Source organism: Manihot esculenta, chromosome 12, assembly GCF_001659605.2.
Source record: "Manihot esculenta cultivar AM560-2 chromosome 12, M.esculenta_v8, whole genome shotgun sequence".
Lineage (NCBI taxonomy): Eukaryota > Viridiplantae > Streptophyta > Magnoliopsida > Malpighiales > Euphorbiaceae > Manihot > Manihot esculenta.
In genome coordinates, this window is record NC_035172.2 from 34,461,793 (window position 1) to 34,477,920 (window position 16,128).

Consider the following 16,128-nt stretch of genomic DNA (forward strand, 5'->3'; position numbering starts at 1 on the left):
TTTACTTGATGTATATAAAATCTGATATTGCCTTTTCAGTTAGGGTAATTTTCAGATTCATACACTATCCTTCAAAGCATCATCTTAGAGCTGCAAAAAGAGTCATGCGTTATATAGCTAATACAGTTTATTTTGGGTTGTGGTAGCTATAGATTTTAAATTATTTAGTTTTAGTGATAGTGATTGGGCTGGATGTTTGGAGGACAAAAGAAGTACTTCAGGCAAAATACAACATCCTTATCCTCATTAGAAGTAGAATATGTAGCTGTAACTGCATCAGCATGTCAAGGAATTTAGTTAAGAAGAATTCTTGCAGATTTATGGCAAGAACAGGATGGAGCAACTGAGATTTATCATGACAATAAAGCAACAGCAGTTGCAATGTCTAAAAATCCAGCTTTTCATAAAAGAACAAAGCATATAGACATTCGAGTTCACTTTATTTGTGATCTTGTGGTACAGGAGGTGATTTCATTACAGTATTGCAGTACAAATAATCAAGTAGCAGATATTTTCACAAAGTCACTTTCTTGAGACAAGCATGTCTATTTTAGAAATCAACTTGGAGTGTGCAATTTTGAATCAAGGGATATGTTGAATGATTTAAAATTAGCACATGTTAACGTTAGTTTGATTTAGTCTCACTTAGTTATTTTCTGTTCAGATTTTTTGGGATTTATTTTCTTACCTGTTATTGAGTCAAGTCACGTTTATTATAGTGATATTATCTTCTCATTTTTGTTAGTGATATTTTATTAGTTTTTTTGTAATATTTATTTAAAAGACAGTGAATCATTTTGCAGTGTACTAAAATATAAAAGAGATTAAATTATCAAGTATATTGTAATCTCTGAATAAAGTCATCAATTTTCAAATTCAGTTTGTTAGTTTCGATTAATTATATTTTTTAATTATATGATATGTTATTTAATCTCAATATCACTCAAATTTAAATAACTAATTTTATTCTCTATGTTTTTGCGATGGTGTATCTCCTTCCAACAACTTTTGCTTCCAATTTAATTTGGACGCACTTAAAAACAAATCAAGCGAGATAGATTTTAAATTTGTAAAGAGGTATATGTTAAAACTGAAGATTCCTTACCTGCACTACAGTGTTAACGCATCCATACATCCAAAATAAATTTTACTTAAAAAATAAATTTAGAAAATGCATTAATTTATATTTTAAAAAATACATTAAAATTTTACTAAAATTTTAAATAATCTAATAATTAATAGTTGCATTAAGTTTGAACATTAAATATTTTACGATATAATTTTTATATTATGAAAATGAATTTTTCAGTTTTGAGAATTTTTTTTAATATTTAAATAAAAATAATAAAGAGATTAATTAATAAATTTTTTAAAATTTTAAAAATATTTTAATATTTTTTCCTTATAGTCAAATGATTAATTAATGACTTTTTTTATAATATGAGAATCAAATAATTTTCTTTTTACTAATTATGCTCATCTGAATGATCAGCCAGTACGAAAGACTGCATCCAATATTGGAAGAGATATTATCTATATCCAATGGCTGGTGTGCTCATACGAAATTATCTTCTACGACAACGAGATGATACAAGTTGAAAGAGTTGACCGTACATTCGTGGGAGTATTGTTAAAAATTTGCAAATTTCAGGGAATATAACAATGTGTATACATTGTTCTACCATACACCTGCCCAGCTAGAGTTGCCGATTCAAGTTTCAGTCCCTAGTTTCTTTCTCCTTAGTTTGGCATAATTCAAATGAATTATTAATAAAATTTTTAAAGTTAAAAATAATTAAATTCTTTTATTAAAAAAATTGATTGAACTGAATTCTATAAAATTCTTAATTCCTAAGAGAGCACAGCGTAATTGTCCAAAGCAGATTTGAATGCTGTTCTGATTAAAGTGATTTTCAAAGTCAAATGGTGTTTCTACAAGAAACAGCCACAAACCAGCAGTAAAGATAAAATAATCCGACAAATGAGTCCCTCATAGTTCAGTTGCATATAAAACAATTTGGCCCGACGCTGGAAATGTTACACACAAAAGTACACAGAAATTCTTCCACATCGCTAATTAATACCAAGGCCTGCATAATCGTGACAGCAATGGGAAATTATCATATGATTATTGATGAAAAAAGAGTACAAGGAATGATCATAATTTATGTTCGCATCTATCTAATTCAAACAGGGACAACAGGCTTCAGTGGAACAAGTGCTTTCTTAATTCTCTCTACAGCTGCCTGTAGAGTGGTGAGAGATGCTGCATATGAGATGCGTATGCAGGAGTCGTCTCCGAAAGCACCCCCTGGGACTACTGCAACCTGCGAATCATTAGCCATACCTCTATTATGAAGACATTGAGTAATAACTTAAAACTGCTTCACATAATGTTTCTAAAACTTTTAACAGAAAAAGAATTTCATCCAGATCAAGGTATCGTCATAACAGGCAACTCTTGTTTATTTATGCTCACCCATGTCATGAAACAAACAGTTGAAAAACTTTCAGTTACAGTTATTGGGGAAATATTCAACAAGGAATACATACCTGTGCCTTGTCTAACAAGTATCGGCAGAGGGAATCAGAATCCTCAATTACACCAAAACCTTCAACCTCTACCCCATAGTAAGAGCTGAAATCAATGAAGAGATAAAATGCTCCCTGAATGCAGAAACAACAGGAATTACAAAATGGAACAAACAAGGAATAGGGCATAAAAAATAGTTCAGTATATCTCTAAGAGCTGGAACCCAACCTGAGGTTCTGATATCCCAACACCTTCCATTTCTCCGAAGTTCTTGATCAAGAAATCTCTCCTTTCCTTGAATGCTTTAACCATGGTAGATACTGCTTCCCCACCTGCATAGCCAAGTCCTAATGCGGCAACTGCTGCTTTTTGTGCAATACTGCTGGCACCTGAAGTGAACTGGGAAAAGGTAATGGTGACATCAACTAGAGTTTGTATAAAGGGCATGGTTTCACATGCATCATAAGAATGGGCATCATGGTAGTATAACTAATCAATAACAGCAGTATGAGTTATTCAGAGTCCTAATTACTGTCCAATTCAACCAGCTTTATGCTTGATGTAGGACATGAAACTAACCCACCTTGCTGAAATACATTTCCAATCATACTGTTGGTATACTGCATCTCACCCACTCAAATTCCTAAAGCTATTATCAGAACCCATTGAGCGCAGGAAAGGCCGCCAAGCTCATACAGAACTGGCCTGCCCTGGCCTGATTGAGGCCCGCCACTCAGGTTAGTCAGGAATGGGATCAGTGTTTATACAACACCCGCCCAATCAGCATTGTCAACAAAATTGGTATTTTGCATTTTTTTTTTTTTATCATATTGAACTAGGCATGCACAATGTTTGAAGTTCCCAACTTGACTTCAGCTTGGCCTCAATTTGAACAGGCCAAATAGGACAACCAAGTTGGCATTAATACTGTTCCCAACAGTTCAACGGCGGTTGAAAGCAAACAAAGCAATGTCCCTATTCATCAGATAGGGAAGTTCCATGATTCATGATCCACTACGAATCCTCCCAATTGCAAAATCTCATATCAAAGTACTATTGACACAAGAACTTGATCAGAGGGCTTTTTGAACTTTCATCTAGTAGTTAACATACATCAACTAGTTGCTGATTACAAAAAATTGTTGATTACTGAATCCTAACTAGTCTTTTTATGCAGCAAGTGAAAATGTTACTGGCAGATTTCCAAAGCTTCAGCTCTTTGCATGTTGATGAACAATTCACTATGTTACATAAGCTTTTTGGAGATATGAAAGGAAACAACAATTCCAAATCTAGAGATTTGGGTCTGGCAACCAAAACCTAGCTTCATTTATCTATTGCACTTCAGTCAAAACAAAAATTACAACATTTTGTATCTAAACTAATTCATTTGTTTCTTTCTGCTATCAACTCCTGATAAGCATAAAGAATCTTCCTTCAACTAATTATATTAAGTCAGTGGGACAAACGTAGGTTCCCATGAATACCCATCTAATTCCAAAGAAATTATCACTATTTGTTGAGAGAAAAACAAATACAAAGATGCAACATTCCAAGTACTTATCATCCATGGACATGTACCATAATTAGAGAATACCATCTTAAAACCCCTTTCATAAACCTACTATTAATTGCAAGAAATCCAAAGACCGAAAAGACCAAAAGGAAAAAAAAATGCACTAACATATATGCAATTCAGGAAGCATGACATTAATAAAATTAAAATAAATCCAACTCTCAGATCTAATAAACAGCTATGCGGCTGAAATTCAAATTCTCTTCTTCCACCTTGCTTAAGATTACCATATTTCAATTTAGGACAAGAACTACTTCATCCATCATATTGTTGAGCAGGTTAAAAGTGTATGGTTGAACAATGTCAGTAAATTCAAAAACCAATTGAATAAGCATTTAATCATATTTGAAATATAGAAGAATAATTCATCCAAGCATTTTATGTAAATTGATGTTTTGGTTAAAAAGGGGGGAAAATCAAACAATGCACAATGTACAGAACTGGTACGATATAATGAATCAGATTGGTAAGATGCACTACCTGGCTCTGGATCTTATTACAAGCTGCAACAAAGTGCTTAGGGCCAGCAAGATATCCAAGTCTCCAACCAGTCATTGCAAAAGCCTACAAGTTTCCCACCTTTAAAATATCAACCCCCACACTCATGCCTGGTAATTTGTGTAACTATTCACAACTATATAAAAAATTTTATGCAGAAACATGTCTACATTTAGGGCAAGACCATAAATAATATAATAATAAAGATGATAATAAACATCAAATGAAATCATATGAAGTTACCTTAGAAAAGCCATTCACAGTCAAAGTTCTTTCCCACATGCCTGGCAAAGATGCAAAACTCGTGTGTGTTGCTGGTGCATAAATTATGTGTTCATATATTTCATCAGATAGCACCTGGATGCAATTCAAAAGAGATTCAGCACCTACAAGGCCAACAAAGGACAGGACTCACAGTTTAGGTTAGTAAACATACCAGAAGCCTGGGATGTTTTGCCACAATCCTGGCAATCTCGTCAAGTAATTCTTTGGGATAGACAGATCCAGTCGGGTTAGATGGGGAGCAAAGAATTAGCAGTCTTGTTTTTTCAGTAAGTTTGGATTCAAGTAGCTTTGGATCCAAGAGAAAATTTTCAGATATAGAAGTTGGAGGAATCACAGGTGTTGCGTCAGCCAGCCTTGCAATTTCTGGGTAACTGACCCAGTAGGGTGCTGGAATAATAACCTGAGAGTAAGAGAAATTTTAGGCTATTAATGCTTCCTTCACATATAAAGAACTTCAGTGCTTGGGACACCAGATCTATTTTGCTAAGGATGTCATGTTGATTACTAAAATGTGTTCTCAAAAATGTACATATGCATGCAAAAAAATGGTATCTTTGAAATTCTATTTCTCTTATGGCATTGGAAAGGAGCTGGTCATTTGTCTGACAATTAGAAAATGTGATGAATCATGAAAAATGCCACATACTATTTCATGTCACACATCACTTTTGCAGCCAAAAAATCCAGAGAAACATTTCAATAAGAGGTGCTGCCAAATAACAACATATAATATTTTGAAATTCCATAAATTGCTAAAAATTCTCAACCTGATCATAAGCTGCACAAGAGGACAGGAATGCACTCATTGTCCAACATCAAATGGCAGGGGGGAATATTTTCATTACAAATCAATTTAGTAGCAGAATGGCACCATAATAAATGATTATACAAATATCAAAAATTTTTACCTCATCTCCTGGAGAACAAACTGCAAGAACTGCTTGAAGAATACTCTGCTTGGCTCCATTGCTAACCAAAATCTCATTAGGTGCATATGAAATGCCATTCTCCTCTGCGAAAAATAAATAAATAAAACAAAATACATAAGAATGACCATATGCATAATACACCAAGCACATTAATTTTTTAGAAATGTAAAACTGCTGCAAATTATAGACTGACCCTTCAGCTTATGACAAATTGCTGTTCGAACTTCTAATGTACCAGCATTTGGAGTATACCTTGTGTAACCTTCACGGACTGCATTTATCCCAGCCTAACTTTTCCACAACCAAAAAAATTTGCAACTCCCCTTATAAGTGCACATACTCACTTCAAAAGAAAGTACAGAAACAGCTAAAAAATGAATCAGAACTGCAAAATTATACCTCTGCTATTGGAGCTGGCGTATCAAAATCAGGTTCTCCAGCAGCCAAACGAATAACAGGAACACCAGCTTCTAAAAGAGCAGTGGCATGGTCCATTATAGACACAGTCTTAGAAGGTTTTACAGCATTCACTCTGGGGCTCAACGAAATATCGAGTTCCATCTCCTGGGTGCCACTTTCTTGTTTCACAACTGCACTTATTCTAGATGACCGTACTTGTCTAGTGGCCTCCAGAGATCTATAAAGTGAATATGTGGTTAAACAAACTGTGAATTTCGATAATGCTAAAACCAGAATCCTATCTGTCAAGTCAAGATTAATTTCTTAAAACTGATATAATAGAATCAGTCAAGTCAATATTAGGTAATCATTGTAAGAATCGAACTTTAAGGCCTTCACCACCTGGGTGCCAACAATTGTACCATCGAAATAAGATATAATTAAAAGAAAAAAATTGAATGCAAACGAACTCAGCAAATTAAAAGAAAGCTTAGTCATTCGGACGACAGCAACCAACCAAGCTTAATCAGTACGATCAATCTACCCAACACCAAAATACAGCCTACTTAAATTCAATATATAAAACCCATCAAAATTTAACATAAAAATTATTTCCTAGAGAAACAGTAGCAGTTTCAAGACTGAAAGCGCAGAATCAATTGAAAATATAGAAGGCAAAGGATTCGTTCTTACTTGAAGTGGCATTGGCAAGGGCGAGAAGGGAAGGATACGGATCCAGAACTGTGAGAACCCAAATCGAGTCCGATAGATTGAACCCCAAAACGCAAATAAGAAATCTTTGATGCAGAGGTTTGGAGAGAAGCAGCAGCCATAAGCGAAAAGAAGGGAGTTTTAGGTAGGAGTTGCTCTAGCTTGGATTGGTGGATCCAGAAAGGTAAGAGAGAATTGTTTGATAGTTTGAATGATTAGTTTGTAGCTTAGTATAAAATTTAAAGAGGGAAAAAGCAGTCGGGGTTGGTGGGAAATAGAAGTGGGAATGGTAGGTTGAGATCTTACGAAACTTAGCTTATATATCCATTTGGGAGATCATTCATCCTGGCCGTCTAATCTAATCATGAGGCGGCGCGTCAATGTCTTCCAGGAAATTGGGAGGGAACTAGAGGGTTGTGATTGATCCTTGATCTTAAGCTATAAAATTGAGAAATGAATCACAGTACACAGAGAGATGAAGGGAATATGCAGATTCGATCGGAAGCGCCAATGCTTAATTCAGCGAGCTCAACCTACTTCAGCCACCATTTAAATTAATATTAAAAAACAAAAAAGCAAAACAAAACACTTCTCTTCACCCACCAACCTTACCTACCCTGTCAAGAGGAGCTTTAAAATTTAAATCAACCTTTGTTTAGACCGATCTAATAAGTTTAAACTTATAAGTGATGTGGTCGAATGAAATTGTGTTGTAACAGAGAAAGAGAATTTAAAATAGTTAGTGTCTGAAATAGAATATATTCAAATAAGTAAACTACTCAAAAAGAAAATGAAAGAATTGTTTAGAATTTAGAACTATACATCAATCGGTTTAATTTAATATCGAATCAAACCGATTAAAATCTAAAGATCTGAGATTCAAAAAAATAGAGTTTTACAAGGGTTATGTAAACTTAGAAAAAAAAAACCCTTCTAGAGTGTCCACTAGTGACGTATAACAAATTGTCTGTCATTGGGCCACCTGTCCCTGCCATGTTGATTCGGACGTACGAGAATATCAGATCCCTGCCCCATACGTAACGGCCTCTGATTTCCCTCGGAGCACATGCGGATGGACCCACAAAACAGGTGGGTTGATCCCCTTCCTGATTCCGAGCGGAGCCTGAAGATAGGATTAAAGCTGAGCCCATATAGGATCTGTCTAATGGGCCGTATGGACTGGGTCGGCCTGATTGAGGAAGTTAACTGGAGCCCGGTCTTAAAGCTGAGCGGACCAAACCTGATTCATGCGGGAGACTTGAAGGCCTTCAAATAATGAGCTGGTACCATGGGCAGGGCCCCAGGCTGGGGTGAAAAAATCCGGCGATCATCAAAATCGATTTAATTGAATTTACTAAATATAAAAATTAAATTGAATTGAGTAAGTCAGAGAATCGAATTAATTTAAACTAAATTGATTTAATTCAGCTCTGTTCAAAATTAATTTTTTTAATTTATTTTCATGAACTTATTTAATTAGGCTTTAATTTCTCTAATTTTATTGAATTCTACCATAATTTGAGTCTAATAATATTTAATTTGAATTTAATGTATTCAATTAATCATAAAATCCAATAACTGTTAACCTAATATATTTAATTCAACATATAATCTACACGACATATCACATGCAGTCCATACTCCATATATTTCCATACTCCAAACTCAATCCTCAAATTAATAAAATACAAAATTAAAATATAATAACAGTCCTCAATTCAAATATAACAGTCATTAGTTCTTATATAATCCAAAATATCCACCAACATTTATATTTTCCATTTAATAAATATAAAACTTGCAAAAAGGTAAAATAGTTAAGCGTGAAATTCTAAAATATCCATGACAACAACTATGTCATCAACAATTAAGCCTCCATTCTTCAACCTCCATTCTTTGAATACCAATTGATTGCTATGAAAACATAAAAAAGAATAGAATAGTTAAGCTAAGTGAACAAAGTGATTAATTGATACATATATATAAATAATTACCTTCAACTATCTCATTTGTATTGCTTATGTCCACTTTTGTTAATGCTCAAAAATTAAGAAAAAATGACAAATTATGATTAAAAATGATACTTCCAAATAAAATATAAAAAAGCAAATTAAATAAGATACATATACCCTTCAAGTCTTTCAATATTTGCAATTTATTTTTCAATCGGTTTGCGAGGATAGGATTTTCGCAATTAATCTTGTATGCATATTAAGGTTTCCACTATTTTAGGAGTTAAAGAGCTCCTAAAACAATCAAGCACTCTACCTCCAGTGCTAAATATTGATTCTGAAGCAATTGTGGATATGGAACTACTATTATCTTTGACCATGTGTGATAAGATAGAAAACCTATTGCCATTCATTTTCCACTATTTTAATATGTCAAACTCTTCTTTCTCATCCAACACTAAAATATCCTCATTCAGGTAAGAATCTAAGTCGGACTTGCTCTTTGCTTCACCAATCTCTATTTTATGTTATAAAAATTGATGTCCCAATCTCATTCTCAATTTCTTTTTTTATCCTTCCTCAATAGAGGCGTCCCCCTTATCTTGGGAGCCATAAATGAGGCCTCCTCTCGAGTCTTATATTACTCGAGAGTGGTCTATAGCCTTTTAATATTTTGAAGCATTTCCTCATTATTCAGATTATTAAAATTTTTCTCGTTGATCATCAATAGGGTGTTTTGGCCACTGCCAGGAGTAGAGGAAATGATTACGCTCTTGTTGGCACTAGTCTTAACAGCAGCTCATGAGAATAGAAAGGGAATAAGAGATCGGTTTTAATCTAAATGAACAAAGAGAATTCAATGGATATTTTGACAACAGAACTAAATAATGTGGCTGAAACAAAACTGTGTCGCTATTGATCACTCTGCAAGAAAGAGAACATAAGGTGGTTAACACCTAGAGCAGCCACTCCGATGCTTAAGTCAGTAAACTGAAGAAAATGACGAATGTAAGAAATTGCTTAGAACTCAAGAGTAGTTGTGTAAGAACGCGTACCTTAGTCTCTACGATTATTAGCATTTATACTGTAAGAATAAGATCTACCCCGTTGATCATCAATGGGGTATTTTGTCCACTGCCAGGAGTGGAGAAAATGATTACGCCCTTGTTGGCAGCAGTCTTAATAGCATCTCATGAATTATCAACCATTTTAGAGAATAGAAAAGGGAATAAGAGACCGGTTTTAATCCAAATGAACAAAGAGAATTCAATGGATATTTTGACAATAGAACTAAATAATGTGGCTGAAACCAAACTATGTCGCTATTGATCACTCTGCAAGAAAGAGAATGCAAGGTGGTTAGCACCTAGGGTAGCCACTCCGATGCTCAAGTTAGTAAACTGAAGAAAATGGCGAATGTAAAAAATTGCTTAGAACTCAAGAGTAGTTGTGCAAGAACACGTACCTTGGTCTCTACGATTATTAGCTTTTATACTGTAAGAATAAGATCTGCCTCGTTGATCATCAATGGGGTGTTTTGTCTACTACTAAGAGTGAAGGGAATGATTATGCCCTTGTTGGCAACAGTCTTAATAGCAGCTCATGAATTATCAGTCATTTTAGATAATAGAAAAGGGAATAAGAGACCGGTTTTAATTTAAATGAACAAAGAGAATTCAATGGATATTTTGACAACAGAACTAAATAATGTGACTGAAACCAAACTGTGTCGTTATTGATCACTCTGCAAGAAAGACAACGTAAGGTAGTTAGCACTTAGGGCAGCCACTCCGATGCTTAAGTCAGTAAACTGAAGAAAATGGCGAATGTAAGAAATTGCTTAGAACTCAAGAGTAGTTGTGTAAGAACATGTACCCTGGTCTCTACGATTATTAGCTTTTATACTATAAGAAGATGGAGTGAATTATTCCATCTCCTGAAAATCCAGTTAGTACCGACTAATTAATAGGAGATCTCATTATTATTTGTATAATAGGGATCTGCTGAATTGCGTTCTCTAATGGTAATTTCCTGTGAAACCTCGTCCGTAGGTTGAGAGGGCGAGCCTTGATGAAGAGTTGAGACCTGAGGCGTTCGGATCTTCTTTTCCTCCGATGAGACCGAGTATCATCTAATCAGATCCTTATCACGAGACTCTATCTTCGAGTGCCAGCATATAGCCTGCCTTAGGTGATCATTGTGCTATATCAATAAGCATAAAAAAAAAAAATAAACTAGTTCTCTAACTTTTTATTTTGGTGAGTATTATTTAATAAGACCTTTATCATGTGGCCCTATTTTTGAGTGTTAGTATATGGTCTACCTTAGGCTATTATTATGCTATATCAATAAGCATAAAAAAAATATAGTTCTCTAACTTTTTATTTTGGTGAGTATCATCTATCAGACTTTTATCACAGTGACCCTATTTTCGAGTGTCAGTACATAATTGCCTTAAGCGTTTATTGTGCTATATCAATGAGTATATATAAAAAAAAAAACTACTTCTCTAACTTTTTTTTTTTAATAAAAACATAAATTTCATTAAGATTCAAGAACGATCAACTCAGAAATACAATCAGAATGTGAGAAAAAAACCTCAACCAGGCCCAGAATACCATGGCTAGCTCGAGCAAGCGCATGAGTTACACCATTAGTAGACCTACAAACAAAGTTAATAGAAATAGAAATCATCCCGATATAAGAGACTTACAATTAAAAAAATGCGACTACCAAATGATGACAAATCCTGATAATTGGAATTAGCTATAGCTTGAACCAAAAATTGAGCGTCTGACTTCACAAAAACCAAGGACCAACCACCATCATTGAACCAACTTAAAACTTTCCTAAAAGTTATGGTCTTAACCGTAGAAGTATTAAAATTACCAAGAATTCATTGTTGACGTGCTGTAATAAACTCACCATTCCATCCCCTTAAAACACAATCCATTCCCATAACTTGATGTAGAAATAATGCAACATCAACATTTAGTTTAAAACTTTCAATAGGTGGCTTTTTCAATTTGACGCAAACCGGAGCATTAACAACCAACTCTTTACAACTTCTAGCCGCTTCCCAATCTTGAAGAAGAGACTTTGCACACTTCTCTGACTTTTTATTTTGGTGCTGCTCATAAAAATTAATATGATATTTTTATTAAAAATTACAATATGTATCATTTAATAAAAAATAATTCATTTTTTAAATTATTTTTATAATAAATGTATTTACAAATTACTTTTAACTAAATATATTAATTTTTATTTATCACCTATATCTATATTAAATATGTAACAATTTAAAATTTAAAAATATTTATAAGTTCAAATTAATTTATAAACATTTGATACTTAAAACTAAATTACACAAGTGAACCCAAGCATCCTCAAGTCCTTAACAATTCCCCGATTTCGGTGCCTCGGTGACTGCCACTCAATTTAAATTAAATTGGGAAACTGAATAATATAATTCAATTTTATTAGCTAATTTATTTTGGTATAATCTTTCAAAAAACATTTTCTATTTTTTAGAATTGAATTATTAATTTCAACGTTTTAAAACATGTTTCATGCAAAGCAGAAAGTTCAATTTTAAATATATATCTCAGTTTTCAAATACGTAATTTATGTTATACTTGTTATGAACAAGTGACCGTGCATTAGTGATAAGAATGCTCAAAGATCATACAAACTTGAGTAGATGTTTTACTTCCCTATACTACCACCACTGATAGCTTCCTCATACTCCAGCCATTATGTTTAAGTTATACTGTATTCGTATACTTACGTGGACAGGACCTGATACACTACATTAGATTTGATTTCATGCCAGAATCGAATAAACAAACAGAAAAATGGAAGTTAAGGGAAGAGAACGTAGGGAAAATGTAAAACGGGTCCTGGCGAAAGCTTTGCATTCAGTAATCTATCGCAGAATTTTAGGCTAAAATGGGCTTTAATCCCAGCAATAAATTACCAAAGCCAAAGATATGCCTATGTTTAGTGGATTTGAATGGTTTAAAACCAGTTTTGACATAAAATTTTAAACAGGTATTTATTTGATGACTTATAACAAGCTATTCAAATTGCCTGATGAAGTAGGAAAATTTTATTTTAATAAGAAACTTATTATTTAACTTTTATATTATAAAAAAATTAATTGATTAATTTTTATATTTTATAAAATATATTAAAATAAAAATCTACTAATTAATATTTGTTATTAATTTTAATTGTTAAATATTAAAAAAAAGCTAAAATTTACTTAAAATGAAAGGGTTAATTAATATATTTTTTAATATCTAAAAAATCAACTAATGAACTATTTAAAATTATATAGGCTAAATAATAAAACATTTAACAGACTAACTAATGAACTAGTTCATTAAAATTATATAGACTGAATAATAAAATATTTAACAGACTAACCGATAATTATGGGTTTATTTCAATATATTTTAATGTATTTTTTAAAATTATAATCAACTAAATTTTCCCATACAGACTATATGTGGTTATTTTCCCTTTTATATAAATATTCTATGGCCCACAGTAATCCATTTATGTTGCTCTTGCAATATTTATGCCTTCATTTTTTGAAAAAAAAAAAATAAAACAAGCTTGACTACATTATTACAAATGCACAAGCATGTAAAGACATATAACATGAAAATGAAATCCCAATCGATAAACGCCAGAACTAATAAGTATTGCTTAATATTCAAAAGTTTTGAAACAAACCCCAACATTTCATTTTTTTTCCAAGGAAGAAGATTTCATTCAAATAATCAGATGGGATAAATCCCACAAAATACATCAATATGCTCCTACATCCATACTCATCCGCAAAGTTTGAAGAACAAAATAGCTACCCCTTTCAAAAAGAACATATTTTTTCCATCTACCTTTGCAGACACAAATGCTGTAGACAAGTGAGAATCACATTAATCTATAAGTTGATAGGTCCAAAGATTCTCTACCATCTGCGAACTGGTGGCATCACAAAAGCTCACCTTGATATTCATGTTTAGTTAAAATTTTGTCCATCAAGTAGCCTAAGTCATTAATCTTCAAGAACCTGATAGACTCAGAAATCCACCTAAAATGACAGAAATAAAAGCTATAACAAGCTAAATTTCTGCAAAATGGAATGAAAGATAACTAAATTTATGAAAAAATCCATGGATCTGAAAGTACTATCCTTATTAACTAAGAAACAGTTGAAAAAGCAAGAAAAAGGAAGAGAACGCAGTAACCCTTCAAACCAAGAAGAAGAGAGAGACTATTTCTAGAGAAAGAGCATAGAGAGAATAACATAAAACATGAACCAACCGTATTTCATTTCCAGGTTTATTCATTATTCATGGACTTAAAAGAGTATTATTTCACAACTAATGGAGTTAAATGCAAGTCCAACAGTGTAACCTTTTAATGACAACGGACAGCTCGCTAAACAAAAAGAACTTCAGCAACATAATTAGAATGAGATGTTAACGAGTAATTAAAGGTTCCTAACAAGTCAAGTCTCAGATCATTTTTATGCATCAGAATCAATTTTCATTACAAAATGGAGAAGTAAATTCTTAAACGAGCTATTACATGCAACTGAAAACATTCAAAATACAGGTCAGAGGCATAGAGTTAATCGTACTAAAAGGTACAATGAAACTGAGGAACACTACCTCAAATCCTGGTAGAAGAGGAATCAAAATCATCAGGAGCCACCCGGGCAATCCAGTTGCTGAGAGTTCGCTTAATATCCGAGTGATTAACATAAGCCAATTCATACATACTACACAAATTCACTACAAGAGTTTCATTCAATGCAACAGTGGGCACTCTCTCAAGTGAATTCTCCAAAACCTTGATTGAATCTGACAAATCCCTTAGGTACATCAAGCAGAGAGCTTTGTTATTGATGGCCACAGCATCCATAGGATCTCTCTCTATGCACTCCTCGTATTCCCTCACAGCCGACACATAATCCTTCCCAACCAAATACACTAACGCCTTGTTCCTATTCACCTGATTCCTCAACTCAACCTCGCTCAGTAACCCATAATCACCCCCAGCATTTCGTTCGTTCAACAATTTCTCAACCCTATCAAATGAACCCTTCGCCCCCTCCAAATCCCCAATTTGCATCTGTATATAACCCAATTTTGATAATAAAACAGGATCTAAATTACCACGAGAAACCAAATCTTTAATCAAATCCAAACAAACACCAAATTCTTTATTCTTCAAATGCTCACTAATTATGCCATTCATAACAAAAATCTCCCTTTTCCTCCACATTTTGGTTGAAATATCGTAATCTTGTTTTTCCTTTAGTTTTCCACGAACAAAATCGAGCAACATATAAAACCGATCTAATCCTTGTTGGCGGTTACCTAATTTTATCGGAATCAGTGCATGAAGCCACCGGAGAGAGAAAGGGACCATAGAACCATACCGATTAGGGTAGATTTTGGGATATGTTTCGTAACGGTAATGGTGGCTATCGAAATCATCGACGGTATCGATCTCAGTGAGAGCATCCTTAAAACGGCGTAGTTTGGCCAGAGCAAGGACGTTGTAGGCGAGATAAGTGAGATGGTCATGAGGTGTGTTAAGGAGAGACTGAGAGCGGGCACGAGCGACCTTGTCGAGGATCGAGCGCCAGCTGCCGCGGTTCGCAAGGTCTTGGAGAGAGGCGAGCTCGTGGGCAAGGTCATTGAGAGAACCGAATTGGTTCGATAGAGGATCAGCTGACGATGAGACGGGCTCGGGTTGAGGATCTGGTGTATCGGCATCCATGGTCCGCTGTGGAAGGTTGAAGTGTGTCGCCGGAGTTACTTGAGATTCGTGAGAGTGAGATTTGGAGCTATGGATAATTTGGGCAAGCAGTTTCGGGTTTGGAATTGCACTGGGGCAGGCGTAGCATGGGTAGCGATTCGGTGTGGCGTAGCTCAGAATAGCAGTCAGGCATTATCCTATGAAAGTATGGATACTCCAATCCAAGCAACAAAATAAACTATCGAAATTATAGTTTATTTTTAAAATTTATTTATTTATTAAATTAAATCTTAATGTATAGAATTTAAATCACAATTAAACTAATTACATATATTCTTCAATTGAATTTCATCACTATATATTTTTAATTTTACAACTCGGAAAAGAAAATTTCAATGCATACTCAGGGAAAAAAAAACTTGAACTGTAGTACCATTGTATTACAATTGAATATTGCACTTGGGT

General features: G+C 33.9%; 2 protein-coding genes across 4 annotated transcripts; both read right to left on the reverse strand.

The window, feature by feature from the left end:
- Positions 1-1,962: 1,962 nt before the first annotated feature.
- LOC110628459 (bifunctional aspartate aminotransferase and glutamate/aspartate-prephenate aminotransferase) lies at positions 1,963-7,465 on the reverse strand. Its single transcript, XM_021775113.2, has 10 exons — positions 6,914-7,465; positions 6,221-6,458; positions 6,015-6,108; positions 5,801-5,904; positions 5,044-5,292; positions 4,851-4,964; positions 4,590-4,673; positions 2,762-2,932; positions 2,554-2,667; positions 1,963-2,327 (listed from the first exon to the last, which is right to left on the reverse strand). Exons 1-10 carry the CDS (start codon positions 7,051-7,053, stop codon positions 2,187-2,189), a joined length of 1,449 nt encoding a protein of 482 aa, XP_021630805.1. The 5' UTR covers positions 7,054-7,465; the 3' UTR covers positions 1,963-2,186.
- Positions 7,466-13,548: 6,083 nt separating this feature from the next.
- Positions 13,549-15,778, reverse strand: LOC110628771 (trafficking protein particle complex subunit 12). Of its 3 annotated transcripts, XR_006352706.1 has the most exons (3): positions 14,568-15,776; positions 13,899-13,984; positions 13,549-13,807 (listed from the first exon to the last, which is right to left on the reverse strand). XR_006352706.1 is itself a non-coding variant. In XM_021775571.2 (2 exons), the coding sequence occupies exon 1, from the start codon at positions 15,682-15,684 to the stop codon at positions 14,569-14,571; it is 1,116 nt and encodes a 371-aa protein (XP_021631263.1). In that variant the 5' UTR covers positions 15,685-15,778; the 3' UTR covers positions 13,549-14,023; position 14,568. The 3 variants fall into 3 exon arrangements, 2 of the variants coding, with proteins under 2 accessions (XP_021631263.1, XP_021631262.1); XM_021775571.2 differs by having other exon boundaries at positions 13,549-14,023; positions 14,568-15,778; XM_021775570.2 differs by having other exon boundaries at positions 13,549-13,984.
- Between the last annotated feature and the right edge of the window lie 350 nt (positions 15,779-16,128).